A 17402-nucleotide genomic window follows, 5' to 3' on the forward strand; every position below is an offset into this window, starting at 1 on the left:
GCACTGCTAAACTGGATGAGGTCACATAAATCCCGTGTTAATGCAGATGAGGCCACATAAAATCCTCGAGGTCCACATATACTGCTTGGATGAGGGCCCTTATAGATTGTCATTGATATTACAAATGATGCTACATATATGACCTGGCCAATGTACTGCCTGGTCCAAAGAAATTCTCCTCAGAATTTTTAATGAGGCTAGTGCACAACTTGATTAGCAGTCCACATAAATCTTTCACTTTTTTATATTTTCATTTTAGAATTTCCATATCAAATGCCAAAACACAACTTCCAATTGACATGGTAACAAATTTCCAAAGAAGGAACCAGTCAAAAGTATTTGGACCATAGGATTCAATTGCGAAAGAACATTAAAATTGAAGCTGGTGGAAAAGTCTAAAATTTTGAAAGGAAACTTAGGTCTTGGAAATAGCTTTTGTGGTTCAAAATTCTTGAAACAACACAAAGTTTAAACTGATACAAAATCAGGAATTACAAAGGAAATCCTAAGCTATGAAAATTGATCAGGGTCTTTACAGGTACAAAATTGTAACTTTGTTTGTGAATTGATTTCAGGGTAGAAATTCATTATATTTAACTTAAATTCAGGATAGTTGATGAAAGTACTTGTAAGTAAGTCATAAATTCTGTAAGGACGTTGATTCTGAATTTTCAAAGCCTTTCATATTAGCAGATGTTGCTTTTAGCAATCCAGTAAAATGGTTGTTGTATACTTAGATGTTGTAACTTCTTAAAAAGATGAACAGAAATGATCATTTTAAAACATCTTAAGCAGATCTTCAAGCCCCACAAAGGAGTAAATTCTGAAGCATAAGATGAAACTATGAGATTCAGAAACAGTAATCACATCAAAACTTAATCAAGGGCATGGAGGATTTCACTTACTATTTGAAGCCAATCAAATCCAGAAAGCTTGATTCAGACTCCTTGTCCTTCTCTCTAAAGGCCTGGCACCTTTTTCTTTCCCTTCACTTACTTGCCCCCATAACATCCTGTTATAGGTGCTGAGAAGCAGTTCCATGCGTGGGCCCCAGTAGGGGCTGTCATTATATAGGTCGGGTCCCTTGGAAAATGGGCGCTTCTAGGTGGCTCATCAGGCAATCGATAAAGACAAACAATCAGGTGGACTTACACCTAATATTATTTAGGTAAATCTCCTTACTTTTATTCAAAAGACAGAAAAGGATATTTACTTAATATATTACATGTAAATAAGGAATTACTCTCTATTTGAGTTCACTTAGAGTACTTAAAAATTTGGATTCTTCAAGAATACAAAGTTAGTTTCCAACTTTAGTTCAAAACCTTGAATTTTTGGTTTCGAGTCAATTTTTTAACTCTTAAGTACTAAGGTATTTCTTAAATCTTTAAATCTAATAAGTTCAAATGTACCTAAACATTACTAAAACCCAAAAGTTTTGGTTACAAAAGTCTTATACATTAATCTCCGAAGCATATCGTCTAAAATGATGCTTAACAATACTCAGTGCTTCCATAGATTGGTTTATTTTCTAGGATTACATGCTCATATATGCATGTTTCTAGTTATATGTTGGGTTGTTACGTAATATGTTTGTTGGGATGGAGTCTCTATGCTCACACAAGCACACAAGGTGTGGGGGCAGTGGTGATTCATAATGCTTAATTCTAAGAGATGATGATCTTTTTTTTATAGAATAAATTGGTTTGCTAAATTCTTTGAGTAGGCTGAGTTTTATGACTCAGGCCAACCACCATAGATTTTTTTCCCCTTTTGTTCTTAAGTCATGGGCCTCACAAAACCTAAGTCCACAAATAGGATTTTTTTTAAGGAGCAAGATATATAAGCACGAGAACATGAGTGCCATTGGGAAATTTATACTAGCATGGGAAACTTTTTCCCTGAAATAAGATCATGGCAGGATTGAAGTGGTCTTGTTAGATTTGATCTAATCAATTAGAGTGGGATATTCTTGGTATTTGATAACCCGGTTGACTTGGCTAGTCAATCTGCTTGGATTGTCACCCACCAAGTGTTGCACATGAGGTGGGGATAAAACGTGCATTTATCAAAAATAAACCATTTGAACTATTGATTGCCGGGTTGCGGCTCCTTGACCTGGGTAATTCGGTATTTAACTTGGTACAGATAAAGGGAAAAACTTGGTACTGAGTTAGATGAAACCTAACCTATATATTTTCCTCTCTACTTTCTTCAACCCATCCACGAAGTGGCCAAAGCACTGCAGGCTGCTTGCCAAAGTTAGGCTAGAAGCTCCTCTTTTTTTTTTTTTCATCATTGCTAGCAGTCAATCTTAAGAGAAATGAGCAGAGCAAAGCAGTGATGTCCACTGAATCTAGGATTAGAGCTTAAGCATTGATTGTCCATATCTCCTGTTGCTTTTCTTTTTAGCTGTTGGTGGATTGGAGGAGGGTTGTAAACCACCCATCCACTAACCCAATGGGAGCACTCTTCATCTTCCTTTCTTGGTTGATGTCGCAGGTTTCGGAGAAGCCTAGAATGTGGATTGGAATTGAAGAGACCTAAAATTTCTTTTTTTTCCCTTTTGCCCCGGTGTCTTGGCGGCAACTGGCTGCATGTCTAATAGGTTCAGGCCAGCTCATCAAGTCCAACTCTTCTACTGGCATTAAGTCGATGCTGGGGATTGGCTTCACATACACATGAACAATCATAACGGTTTCTCATAATCTCCTGAAAGAGGGGGGGGGGGGGGGCGGGTGCGCCTATAGTATACAGCTTATTGCCCTTTGGTGTTGGCTCCCGCTTGTCTGACAAGGATAGGGTGTACACCCCCTACTGTAATTCGAAGAAAACATGGGCTTGGTTTATTTTATGTCGACTAAAGGCCCAGTAAAACTAAGCCGGGGTTAGTATGGCTAGTGTTCTTGTTGCTTTGAAATTCTTCTTCATCAAGGGCTGTACTTGTTCATTTTTGTCACCCTTTTGTACAAAGCTGCAGAATATGTTTTCTTTCACCTTTATACTTGCTCTACTCCTAGGGTTTTAAGATAACACAAGTGTCTAATGATGCCTTCAGTCTTATGCATTTTCACAAGGTTAAACAAGACGTCATCATTTGGATATCTCATTCTAGTCACTTTCATAATTAGTTTATATTATTTATGATGTTGTGTGCTTTTCTTTAAAAGTTTCTTCTTGATGCATAGAATTTTTACATATTTCTATATTATTTGCAGGTGTTCACTTGGTGATGTCACAAATACTGATGCGTATTATGAGAAAGCATTGGAAGTTTCAAAAAATAAGTCTGCTAGGGCTATGGTAAAATTAAAGTTTTACAAATTGTCAATGAACCCTAAATTATGTTAAGTTATTCAGTCTTTGTATGACTGAGACTTTTCTAACAGCGGTCTCTGGCTCGAAGGGCATACAACAGGGGTGACTATGAGACATCAAAAATTCTTTGGTATATAAATTTTAAAGCTTGAGTAGTTTTCTATTATAAGTGGTTCATAAAAGGAATTATGCAAACTTGCAGCTCTTGATTTCTCTGTATTATTCTGACAAGTTGTAGTGGTATTGCATTAAAATGTACTTTAGGGAGTCTGCATTGGCCGTTAAATTCCTTATACCCCGGATGGCTGGTTTGCACTTGGTGCCGCTGCATTGAAGGTGATCTTTTCATTATCTTTATGCTTTAATTGATAAGCTTTACACTCTTTAGATATATTTAATGCAAATCTCTCATTTTGGGTCTTCATTGTGTGCACTTACAAGTTTTTCAACTTTGTTCAATTAGTTTTATAAATAGAATGCTATATCCTTCTTGTCCTTGAAAGGTGTCAAGGTGTAAAGTTGAACTGAGCTCATGCTCTTGTACATTATTGGATGATAAGTACTGAGATTGATTCAAACTTGAAAACCAAGTACTTCTTGATGTGTGAGTTATTTGCTGGTACATGCAGGCCCGAGATATTGATAAAAGCATTGGATGCGTTTACTCGTGCTGTTCAGCTAGATCCTGATAATGGAGAGGCTTGGAATAATATTGCTTGTTTGTATGTTCATGCCTTTTCACTTTAAGTTTTTTTACATTAATGTTTGTCTGACATCCATTATAATCAGGTCTATCTATGATGTAACGTAAAAACTGGTTTTCGGCAGAAATATCTTTGTTTATTTTTGTTTTTGCAGAGACATTGTGCTGCAGTTTCTTATGTTCTATTTTTTATAATTCATCACAGGGATGTAATTTTGCCATACATGACATCTTTTAGTCACATTATGAAATTCAAGTTATATATAAATTGATTCATTGCAGTTATTTATAAAAAGTAATGTTCGAGGCGTTACGACATATTCAGTTCTTAAATATTGTTATAAGTTTCATTTTTTTGGCTCTAGAACATGGATTGTACACCTCACGAACTGTGTAGGCATATGATAAAGAAGAAGAGGCAAGTCAGCATTCATCGCTTTCAAGGAAGCAATAAAATTCAGGCATTTAATATCACCTTTCTCATGGTTGATTAAATAACATACGGAAAGATTTATGCAGTGATTAACACGAAACTTTTAACAGGAGGAATAGTTGGCAGCTCTGGGAAAACTTTAGTCATGTTTGCTTTGGATGTAGGAAACTTCCGCCAGGTGAAACATTAAAGTTTATTTAAACTCTTCTCACTATCTTTTACTGCATTTGTCATTTGAGTAGAAGGCATATGGATGTAAGAACATGTTGTATTTAACATCCATATGGAATAGATTGGTTCTTCTTATCAAGAATTAAAGAATCATGTGTTGTGCCTGATCACGAGATGGCATAATGTGTGCCTTGCTGAGCTGTGCTGGTCATGTACCCAATCATGTGCCAAGGCTTATGTCAACTGAAATGGGCCCATGCTGACCTGTATTGGTTGTGTGTCGATGTAAGGTTGAGAACTTGAGACAAACAACAGGCAAAGTACAGGAGTTATGTGGCTCTGTACCCATGTTGGTACCTGTATTGGCATAGTCAATACTGTACTGATTTGCATGGGTATGGTACCTTAACCCATGCTTTTTATGCTGTGTTAATCAAGTCAAATAAAAAGTAATCGTCATCTTTTTGTTTATGGAATTCATTTTTAGGTTCATTCTTTCTTTCCATGTTCATTTTTTGTTGAAATGTTTTATTTAAGATTCAATTTGTTGATAAAAAATCATTATGTAGCCTTTTCAAATAATTTATTTCTCATGATTTTGCTTATATGTGCTTTTGTTTGCATCAAAATGATAAATCTACCTCATAAAGTTTTTTAGCTTTCTTCTTATTATAGTTATGAAAAATTGAACAATAACACGAGAAAATGTTGTTATATATTGAATCAAAGGTCCGACATTTAGATTAACTTGTACAGTTGGGTTTTATACTTGAACCCTTCATTGTAAAATGTGAATCTTAAAGTCTGTTCCTTTGTGTCTCACTGTCTTTACATACTAAATATTTACGGCTTTTTGCCCTAATGGATTTGCCTATCTTGTAGAACCTCATTGCTGAACTTACCTAATCATTATTCACATTTTAGCTACATATCCTTTATTTATTTATCATTTATTTTATTAGTTAATTTCTTCCAGTAACCTCGTTCATGGTTTCACCATTAAAGTCGAGTCAGACAGAAACACTTTAATTTTTAGTGATTAATTATTTAGTTGTTGCTAATAACAAACCCAAATCCTGTCACATTTCTTTTCAATTCTATGGTTCAAAATTTGTGTCAAACCCAATTTCCTCAAAAAATCTTACCCAAGTCAAGACTTTTTCTAGAATGTATTTTTTCTGTTTCGAATTTTTACTAAGAATAGCTAGGATATTGTTTTTGATCTTCTTGATCTCTTGGGTGTTAATTGCTGCAAAAATTCTTAAACATGATTCATTAGAAATACTAGAAAAGTAAGATGCTTCCATTGCTTACGCTTATTGGAAGCACTTTGAATATTTACCATGGGGGCATTAAAATTTTGCCATGGGCATTAACATTTAAATTTCTCTGTATGACTGAGTTCATAATCATTAAAATGGATGAGGCTGGAGGCACACTCTTCAACGATGCTAAAGAGCTTTTCATTGCAGGCACTGGAAGCTATTAAAATGGTACTAGATCTATCAAATAATAAACGAGTGAGACGTTGAATTACTGGATAAGATTATGAGGAAAGTTTGAAGAAAGGACCTCTAAGCCTGCTTTTTCTTCGTTTGATGTCCTTGAAAGTGATTACAGAAGCAACGCATTCTTAACCAAATCTTCTGATGAGTGCGGATGCTCAGAATCTATCCTCAAAGAACCAAGGGAAACCGAATTCTTGTTGGATATGCTTGGCAATATTCTGCAACAGGTATGTGTACAAGCTGTATAAAATACTTACTGTTGTTGCTTTTTGCTGCACTTTTTTTGTTCATTTTATTGTTCTTTACACGAAGGGATCACTTCTATAATGCAACTAGTTTACCTCTTATATTTGTGTCAGTAACATATAGTTATTTTTCTTCATAATTTTAGTCTTCTTTTTATTTTTAAAATGGCATTACTTTGAAGGACTTGGCTTTATTCCTTCAAATTTATACTTTCTGAGAAGCAACTTTCATGCAATCATTATTCCATTTTATTTTTTAGATTATTCGAATGGTGGTAGTCAGGAAGATATATGGGGGTCTATATGCCAGGTGGCACCAAAATCAAAGGCAACCTCACTATGTGTTCTGAAAGCCCTTTTAAAGCAAGTTAGATCATTCCAGGTATAGCTAAATAATTTTAATGTTTTTTATTGTCTCATTTAATATATTTAATATTTAAAAACAGAGGCAAGCCCTAATTGAACTTATCGTATGCCTAAGAAATTTTGGCATTCTAAGATGGATAGCAAAGCAGAGTATCATAGAATGAATGCCCAATCCAATACAATCAATTGATTTGAAAAAGACTAAATCTTGTGAAATTTTTGGAAATTGCTTGTTCGTCAAAAAACTTCCTTCTGAAAAATAATGAATCTTTGCAACTCAATCAGATAAAGTTTGAAATGGGGGCCATGTTGCAACCTCAACTAACACCCTGTGAATTTTTGGAACTTGCTTGTACACTACCATTATGTTCGTCAAAAATTTTCTTTTGAAAAAATAATGAATCTTTGCAACTCAATCAAATAATGTTTCAAATGGGCCATGTTGCAACTCAACCTGCAAAGCAGGGTTGAGTTGCTTGCCATCCAAACAAATACTTAGGACTCGTTGGTTCGTGGGAAAAGAAGAGGGGGAAAGCATGATCAACGGAAAAATGAAAAAAGTACCTTGTTGTTAGGTTTGGGAGTTTTCAACGGAGAGAGATGGAAAAATAGTATTCCCATAAGAAAAGAAAAATACATAAGCTACTTTCCCACCAGTTGGAAATTGGGATCCTTTTCTTTTTCCAAAACGATCATTAAACCATCAAAATCTATGAATAAGGTCTTCACTTTTTTAAGGGTATAATAGATATTTCATACAATTTTTTCTGAAAAGTAGATGCTCAACTAAACATAAGCATACTCTGCAATGTGCCACTTTTTCATGGTTAACCAAATATACTTCCCACGAACCAAACGAGTCCTTAGTATTTATGGAGAAATTGAGAAGTCCGGAGCAAAGTAGCATGAAATGTTAGCAGCATCTCCTCTCTCTCTCTCTCTCTCTTGCACACGCGCATACATACGTATATAATGTATGTATTGTATGTATGTGTGTGTCTTTGTGTGCGCGATGTGGGTTCTGCAAGATTTTTTTCTATTAAATCCAAAGGCTACACTGTTAGGGACCTGGCTTCGGTGTGCGCAACTCCATAGTTTTCCTTAAATATAGGTATAGACATTCTTAGCATGGCTATTGAGTATGCAATCTTAATGTAAAATCTCAGTTTTTATATGATTCACGATATTGTTCGGCATGTGATTTGTATATTCTTTACAGCCAACAAATATTTTTCATACTTCTATCCATGCAGCTTTATGTATTCCATTTGACTGAAGCAAGAAGTCACCAAATTCATTGATTACAGGGTTCAGAGCTCTGCATGATACGGGACCGGTTTAAAAAATTTGCCCATGCTTCTTTGCAACTGTGCAAGGTTTACATGGAAATTGGCTTCCTCCACTGGGGAAGTCGTCGAGAACTTATTACAGCTGAGATGCATTTAAGAAGCTCAGTAAAACAGGGTAGAATCTGTTTTTGAAAAAGAAAAATTGGGTCATGAAATTCTTTGTTACATTATCCGCCATCATATTGTTTTCTAATGTGCTTATCATGATGACGCTTAACAAGATAATACTTAAATTTGTACTGGATCCAGAATCACACTATAATGTGTTGACCAACATAAAGGTGGCATAACAGGGTAAGTGGACCTCTGTCATGAATGAACCATGAAGAAAGTTACATGGTCATTTCTTACGTTGTTCTACCCAACTACTTAATGTAACTCTGGTGATGCCCGCTGACAATTTTGGAGAAGTTTTTGAAGGTTTGACAGAAGCTGATATTGAGATTGTAATTAAGATGGCCAAATATGGATTGAATTCTGACAAAAACCATATGCTAGGGTATCTCTTGTCAATGATCAACATAGCCATAAATAAGAACAAATTGCATTAGAGATACTTTATAAATGTAAAATATAAAATCTGGATAGGTGGGATAAAATTCGTTGACTGTGGCTTTGGTTAATTTTCAACATTGCCTATAAAAGTCGTCTAGCATATCACCAAGCATCAACGTATTGTCTTTTATATACAGAAGGTTTTCTTTGTACTCTTCTTCCTTACAGATCTGAAATAGAAAGCCAACGCAGTGCATGTTTTTCATTATTTTCCCAATATGGGTAAATCTACTGCTATTTAAGCTTTTGTAAATCCTTCTCATAACTTCCATACTTACCATTTTAAATCCTCCCTTCCTTTTTTCAATCTTTGAAATTAATTTTGATTTTCAAGCTTGTCTCCCTTAACCATAGCATCCTTAAGTCCTTTCTTACCACTTGTTTATTACAACTTGGCTCCTACAATTATACCACATTGAGTGATTTCAGAATGTATATTTACTGCACTTTGTTAAATATTATGCTAAAGTTCCTAGTGATAATTTTAATGACTAACAACATTACTTTTTTTTATCATTGCTGACAATGTAGCATGCTATATTTTATATATTGTCTACCATCTTATTCTTGTTACTCTGAGAGCATTTGAATATAATTTTAATTAAATTGTGAATCTTTGACATTTTCTCTGCATCTTAAAAATCAGCATTCCTTGTTTCTTGTTATACAGTGGTCAACTATTCTGTTGGATTGCTCAAAGATTTGAAATCTTGCTGGGTCATGCCGTTTTTGTTGTATAATAAACATATTTCTTTTTACATTTTACCCGTAATTCAGAATCAGCATGCAACTAATACTATTTTTTGAAAATGCAAAACACCTCTACTTTCTGAGATGTGCTCATGTTCCCCCTCATAAATATACTAAGATATCAGTGGCATGGCTTTAATAATCCAAGTAATTTGGAAACTTGTCTGAGCTTTCTCCCTACGTAATTTTAATGGTTATATTCCTATTTGTCTGTTTATTTATAGTCTGTTATATATGGTGTAAGTGTCTGAAAAAACATTAGCTATTGTCTGAAATAGCATGCCAAGACTATAGTATATACTGGCTTCAATTTTGACTAGGCCTAATGGGCTTCAATTTAGATGTTTTTCATATCCAGTTTAGGCATCCAAAAATTTCAAAAATTGCAAATAGAAAGAAAAAGCAAAAATGAAATGAGTAAATAAAATATGTTATCATCACTAGAATATTGTCATGTGGGCTTTGGGTATACAGTTTCAGTGGGTTATGGTGGCAAGCATAAAAAGCTTAGGAAAAAAATTGCCTAAAATTAGAGGATCTTGAAAGGCTTGTGTTTCACATCATTTAGAGTGCACCAGATCATTGGAATTTTTTTATCACATGAACATTGATATGATTATGATATTTGAGTTCAAATCCACAAATGTGAGCTCAATCTTTTCGGCCACTCTAGAAAGTTCAATATAACTTAGAAACCCCTATTTACCTCTTTCACTTTGTGAAGATGTCTCAGAAACCAAATATTTGTATATTCTGATCATGCTTTGTTCATTTCACACCAATTATCTCTTTGATCTTAAGAGACAAAATTTAGATAACATATCCTCTGGATGCTTTCCAGGCTGTGAACTTCACAGATACAGAGGAATTTAGGGAACTCGAAGCCTGTCTTGATGAAATAAAGAAGCAGCTGGATGTTGCTTCTACCGAAGGTGCCTAGTTGGGAAGGATTTGTCTCAACACTTTCGCAATGGTAGGATATTTCCAAACCTGTATGTCTTCTTCTAGTATCAAGCTGTAAGTGGACATAATAATAAACTTTAATACTATTGCACCTTTATTTTCACATTTGGCAGGTGCATTGTACAAATTGAAATGTGCACGTGGTTACATCAACTGCTGCGGATCTCCATGGATCTGAAACTCATCAAGTTCAACAATTTAGTTTCAATCAGCCCGGGCCACCGGTGACCTTTTCATAGCAAAGTTGAGTATTGATGTATTGAAAATGGCCATGAGATTCAGGAGGGCGAGTTCATGTTGATGCGATCTGAATAAAAAAACGGGTGCTGTATCAGTTTTTTGAAATAATGGGTTTTCAGCATGTATGTACAGAACCACAACAAGAGGGAAAGTGTGTTTATTTGTGAAAAAAAATGGGGGAGAAGAATGGGCAGAACCCATCCTGGCTCATTGAGACAATGAAAACGGGAGTACAGGAGAGGGTAATGTCTAATTTTGTCCGTTTGTCCAAGTGTCAATTCAGTACAAATTTTTCATGATGCTATGCTCAGATGTGAACTTGAAACCTCATGCCAGAATCAGTGGATCTTTTTTATCAGATAAGATTTAGTGAGATCTACATTTGTATCTTCATTTCACTTTTCTGACGTCAATGTGATATTCCTCTTTGCTGAGAACCTGGTGTAGCACTCGCAACATGCTCAAGCTTTGTTCAAAGTGCAGGTACTGTCGGGGACTACAAGCTTGCATTTAAATTTAGCAAAGCCACAACTGGCACTTGTAGCTTCCGTTCTGAGGACGGAGCCCTACCAGTCACAGTTGCCGGGGGGGATCTTAAAACCCTTTCAAGGTCAGAATCTGGTAAAATCTAACTCTCTGTTTTCATTGAGCAAACAATAGTCCGGATGCCTCATCTAGGCCGTAATGCAGTTCTAGATGGGCAAGGACTTTTCTTGACTGGATGAACTTTCCTAGCCTCATAATTAAGGGGATTACCCTCGTCAATGCTTATATGTAACTATAGCGAAAACATATTGTGATGAGTTTTCTGGCCTTATCTTGCGGCATTTTTCAAGAAATTTTCAGGAAACTGGGTGATATTGAGAGAGGAGATTTTTGTGGTGCGCCATTCTGTACCAAACCATGTCATTTTGCGCTTTCCTTTAGACTCCGGTTTAGATGATTTTAGAGATGCCAAGGTGGTTTCATGAGCTTAGACTTCAACAGGTAAGGTTTATCTTCTACCTATCAAATGAAATGTCAGCTAAAATGCAAGGTTAAATTAGGATAAACACGCTACTACCATTCAACCTTCATGTTCTGTTCCCCGTTTACTAAATTATGATGGGGGAAAGGCTCGTACGTATGTTGATGATTCATTTGCAGGAGAAAACAAAGTCGCTCACAATACGTATCAACATCTCACCAAAAACATTGTCAAAATTCAATTAAATGGAAATTCTTATAGCAACAAGAAAGTGGTTATTGGTGTTATATGTTGCCTGCAACTTGGCACTTACTGATTGTTTCTTCAGAAGATTTTTTTAAACCCTTCTGTAGGACTTCATGTTTGAACTCAAGTCTGATACTCCTGCTATTTATAAACGTTGTCTGAAAGCATTTGTTTTCGAAATTGGTACCCCACAATATCACCTACCATGTAGCTCCCTTGTTATATGGGTCATAACAAGGTCTTGGACAATACTGTCTTCTTAGCTCAAACTTTTTGTCAACTTGATATGCTCGATCAATGCTAATTCAGGTGAGAATTAAAGCTTGATTTTAGTGGTCACATGGGTTAAAACGTTGATTTCAATAGTTATAATAAAATGACATATTCCCACACCAGAGAGAAAGAAGAGAGAGAGAGAGAATGACATAGGGACACCGGTATGCTATCCCAACTTCAATGTTTAAGACAATTCATCCAGAGGAAATGATTCGAAGTTCAAAGAGGAAAAAGGAAAAAGAGAACTCATGCAAACTTCAGCAAGAATGTAGATCGTCAACATAAAGTACATCATCTAAGCTTTTATATTTGATACATTCAACAAAAAGCAAACGACAGCTAACAGAAAAAAATTGATGTAACATTATCAATATATATCAGTACATGGATAATCACAAACGATCATAAAACAATAAATTATCCGACTAATCATGAATAGTTCAATAACTTAGCATAATCAGAAGAATGCTTTGTTGTTCTGCCTTATATATTACTGTACTATAGGCTAAATTATAAGCATACATCATTCTACCTCACAAGAGCATGCAACTTTCTCTCATACGCATGCATGTGGCCTAGCTTGCAAGTTCCTTTTGTTGCGTGCAATATAGACTCGTACTGCCCAAATGCGATCAAAGAGCTTGCACTTAAAAACTTTTTGTAGGAAGGTAATATGCTTTGTGGGGTAAGCAAAGCGCTTGAGCTGGAAAACTCATGCATTCACATGAAAAGCCTAGACCTCTATTATTGAAGGAACCTTCTTGGTTGGCCATTCATTAAAGGAAGAATCTCTTGGAGGCTTCGCCGAGATGTAGGGTTCGATATGTAGCTTTCCTTCCCTGTCCTGTATAGAGCGGCGCACACAAGTAGGCCTCCGTTGCCTGTGTTTAATATTATGAGTCAGGATAAAAAACACATCATATATTATTTATGAGCTAATGAAAGTTATGTCTCACTAAATCATTGAGAGCGAAGGTGCATCTCCTTCATCTCTACTCCTTTATCTCATTATTACTTTAATCAGGCAGAGCCTTTCACAAAAAAAACGGCCAGGATGGGCAAGGCTTATAAATACTATTGGCTTTTCTTATTCTTTTTTCTATTGGGGTTGTATTAGAGTTACGGTCATGAATACCACGAATGGAAAGCAAAAGGAGCTAATGTGGTGTCATCCCACGCCACCTTGCCTTTTGACAGGCACAATTTTTAGGGTTGACGGTTCGATTGATTCGACGATGATTGGAGGTGTCGGCGTGAACCACCCCGCTTGCACTGCATACATTTGCTGTTCTACTGAAAACAGGAAGCAGCAGAATCTGAGAACTAGAAATGTGGAAGATTAAAAAATTGAATTGTTGGGTGTCTTATAAGTTAGACACTCAAATGAATACGAAATAAACGGTCTTGAAGGCGTTATTTGAGTTAGATTCTCTCATGCAAACTCAGAATATGCACACGAACAGGTCTAGAGGAAAGAATGTTTGATGAATGGTGCGATCGTGCTGGCTGACAAAATGTTTTGGACAAGGTTTTTTTGACATAAGTTTTTTTGTAGATTCTTTATACATATATACATATATTCCTCTCTTCATTTTTCACATCTCAAACAGACATCAGCTCAATCCAAATCCTAAAACAAAACCCATCTCACACCTCATTCTTTTAACCCCAAGAGTTAAATATTATCATTTCTTTTCTCATCTCTGAGCTTCATCTCTAGTGTGGGAGACCTTGTTAAGTGACGAAGTCCAAAGAGCCAAGAGAAAAATGGTGGCAGGTTGTAGAAACCATATCAAAGACCTACTCAACACCCACTTGTTGTCTCTGTTATGAGGTCAATGTTGTAGATATTGTTGGGAATATACTGTCCCAGAAAATTTAAATCTATAATACTCTACTTCAACAAATAATAGGCAGAAATAGGCTTACAGAAATAATAGAGAAAGTGGAAAATGGAACCCGAGATGCTGAGCGTGGTATGTTGGTCACTTTCCTTGAAGTAGATTTCGCCGCTTACAGTGCATTAGCTTGGATGGCGTTCTACTCCTGAGATACAACAGCCTTCGCACTGTTCCTTCTGCCTCAATGATTTGCACGGATCAAAGAAGCTTTCGAACCAGAATCAGTATGCAGCAAGCCCGTTGATGAAAGAAAAATAGCAACAGGAGAATAGTAGTTTTCTGCTTTCAATTATATATATCACTGTTTAATCCGAAGAGGTCTATTTATAGACTTCTTCGGGACAGACGCGACCCAAAAACGATCCAACGTCGAAACCCGGTAAGAAAGTTTGAAAAAAACACTGGGAGTATGGCCAGCGGATGCGAGGTCGGTTGCGAAGAGGTGCTATCGAGGAAGCGACGTGGCTCCTCGTGCTAAGGGTGCGAAGCACGACTCATGCGCCTCTTGGCTCATCGCACCTGTTGTCTGACCTCGGCTCCTCTGGGCTCATTGCACCTGTGGTCCGACCTCAATCTCGGCACTTCGGACGAGCACAGGCACAAGAACCTCGGACGAGCAGGCCTCAGTCTCTTGGACGACCTCAGCTCCTGGGTCGCACAGGTGCAAGGAACCTCGGACGAGCAGGGCCGACGAGCAGAGGCACGAGCGCAAGGAAACTCGGACGAGCAGGGCACATGCGCAAAGAACCTCTGGTCGCACAGCACAAGGAACCTTGGACGAGCAGGGCCTGTGAGGCGCAAGTAACCTCGGACAGCAGGGCCGAGCGAGCACAGCTCGAGCGCAAAGACCGTCGGGTCGGACGAGCACAGCACAGAACCGAGCCTTCACGTAAATAAATCCTCCATATGAGAGATTTAAAAAGGACGGGGAACAGAGATTCGAACACCTACCTCAAGCACCTCAAGCGGGCACCCACCAACCATCCACACCACACTCCCTTTCTTAACATATATACATAATATTATATGTTTTAAGTATGAAAACTTTTAATTATTATTTAATAAAATCTAAACATTCCCCACCTGATTAAAATGTTTTCAAAAACTATATAAAATAAAAAATAGTCAAACTGGGCTTGTTTATGTCACGGACTTCAATAAAGGTAGCTTGCGGCTTTGAACTTTACCTAGTGAAAGTATATTTTCATCTGAAAGTATAGTGGTAGCTAAAAAGCTTTGAACCAAATCCTTTTGGTTCAGATTTCTATATACTTCACCCAATGACAAATGCAAATACTGGGTTCATTATAGGTGGTGCTTTTCTGGCCTTATGCACCAATATCTCAGTTTCATGAGTGCTCTAGGGTTAAACCCGTATCCCCATAGACTGCGGCCACACAGTCACACTCACATAGGTGAGTCCTCTAAGGGTGCTCGGCAGCACAGCACCTTGCCATAGTCTCGGACTCATTCAGAGTTTTAAACTCTTCCGTATACCTCTGCGTATTTGCACTCACATCACAGGGAGAGACCAAATGACATAAAGTCATTTATTATAGTGCTAACTAATCATTAAACAACTTGTTTTTCCCGTTGAACCTTTCGTCTTGGGATCTCCAGTCAGAAAAGGTTGGGTTGCCATGTCAATGATTCCTTATGGGTTTCAGTCCCATCCCTTTGATGTTTCTATGACTTTGCTTCTAGCCAGTCCTTTAGTTAAAGGATCTGCTAGGTTATCGTTTAGATCCAACAAATTCCAAAGTTATGATACCATTTTAATTAGGTATCTAATATCTTATGTCTCACACTAATGTGTCTTCTGTTTCTCTTGTTATACTCAGTATTTCTACAAGTATTAATTGCAGCTTCATTATCACATAACAAAGAGATAGCAGCTATAGGCTTTTCCATAATAGGTATTTCAAAACATAAGATTCTTAAACCATTCTGCTTCGTGACTTGCAGAATCTAAGGCTACAATCTCAGCCTCCATAGTGGATCTTGTGATCACAGTTTGTTTGGATGATCTCCAAGCAACAGCTGCACCACCCAACATGAATATGTATCCACTAGCTTCCTTTCGGTTCACTGAATCAGTGATCCAACTAGCATCACTGTATCCTTCAAGTACAGCGGGAAATCTTGAGTAATGTAAACCATAATACATGGTACCTCTCAAGTATCTAAGTACTCTATCCAGTGCTTCCAGTGACTAAGACTAGGGCAACTATTAAACCTACTGAGCTTTCCTATAGCATAAGAAATGTCAGTCTACTTGTATTTGCAACATACATCAGCCTGTCCCAATAATTTGAGCACTATTTCTCTTGGGCCACTGGATCACCTTTATTGCCACTTCAAGTTCAAACCCATGCTCATAAGGTGTACTCACTGGTTTACAGTTGTACTTATCAAATTTCTTCAATATTTTCTCAATATATTGTGATTGATCAAAAATTATACCATCAGGTATTCTGGTAATCCTGTTAACCAAGAATTACCTCTGCCTGACCTAAATCTTCATATCAAAATTATTAGACAAGAAAGTTTTGATATCAGTCACCATATTTCATATCAGTACCAAAAATTAAAATATCATCAACATATAAACACAAGATAATACATGAATCATTTTCTAACTTTGAATATAAGCACTTATTTGATTCATTGCTTTAAAGCCATAAGAAACAATTATTTTATCAAATTTCCTATGCCATTGCTTAGGAGCTTGTTTAAACCATAGAGAGATTTGACTAACCTACAACTTTTCTTTCCTGTCCTTGAGCCACAAATCCCTCTGGCTGATCCATATAGATCTCTTCCTCTAAATCACCATGAAGGAAGGCAGTCTGACATCCATTTGATGAATTATCAAAATTATGGATTGAAGCCAGTTGCAATTAAAGTACGAATTGTGGTTATCCTAGTCACAGGAGAATATGTATCAAAGTAGTCAATACCTCTTTCTGAGAAAAACCCTTAGCAAACTAATCTTGCTTTATATTTTTCAATAAGAAACCATCAGGTCTTTAATTTCTTCTTAAATATCCATTTACAACCTATAGCCTTACTACCAGGTGGTAAGTCAGTTAAAAACCATGTTTTATTAGTCATATAGTGAATTCATTTTCACTTATATAGCTTCCTTCCAAAACATAGAATATATGAGTTCATAGCATCTTTATAAGTTTTAGGTCATCTTCAACCATAAAAGTATAGAAATCAGATCCAAAATCTTTCTTTTTCCTAATTCTTTTCCTTTACCAAGTTCATTAATATCATTAAGTTCATTTTCATTTCATTCATTAGGAATAATTAGAGAATTAGATGGCGAACTACAAGATGCATCATTAGATCTATTTATTACATGCTTTTCTATTTTATCCTTAAATGGAAAAATGTCTTTCAAAG

At 36.5% G+C, this 17402-nt stretch overlaps 1 protein-coding gene across 1 annotated transcript in view; it reads left to right on the forward strand.

The window, feature by feature from the left end:
- LOC103722059 (tetratricopeptide repeat protein 27 homolog) overlaps positions 1–10994 on the forward strand; it is a 33972-nt gene extending 22978 nt beyond the window's left edge. The window contains 19 exon segments of the mRNA XM_039126591.1: positions 3219–3303; positions 3390–3448; positions 3583–3613; positions 3616–3654; positions 3948–3962; positions 3964–4040; positions 4419–4437; positions 4439–4482; positions 4565–4604; positions 4606–4632; positions 6098–6148; positions 6150–6185; positions 6187–6360; positions 6639–6692; positions 6694–6729; positions 6731–6760; positions 8052–8208; positions 10241–10371; positions 10475–10994. Coding sequence (XP_038982519.1) covers positions 3219–3303; positions 3390–3448; positions 3583–3613; positions 3616–3654; positions 3948–3962; positions 3964–4040; positions 4419–4437; positions 4439–4482; positions 4565–4604; positions 4606–4632; positions 6098–6148; positions 6150–6185; positions 6187–6360; positions 6639–6692; positions 6694–6729; positions 6731–6760; positions 8052–8208; positions 10241–10338 — 1072 coding nt within the window. The 3' untranslated portion in view covers positions 10339–10371; positions 10475–10994.
- Positions 10995–17402: the final 6408 nt, after the last annotated feature.

This window comes from Phoenix dactylifera, chromosome 5, assembly GCF_009389715.1.
Source record: "Phoenix dactylifera cultivar Barhee BC4 chromosome 5, palm_55x_up_171113_PBpolish2nd_filt_p, whole genome shotgun sequence".
In the NCBI taxonomy this organism is placed as follows: domain Eukaryota; kingdom Viridiplantae; phylum Streptophyta; class Magnoliopsida; order Arecales; family Arecaceae; genus Phoenix; species Phoenix dactylifera.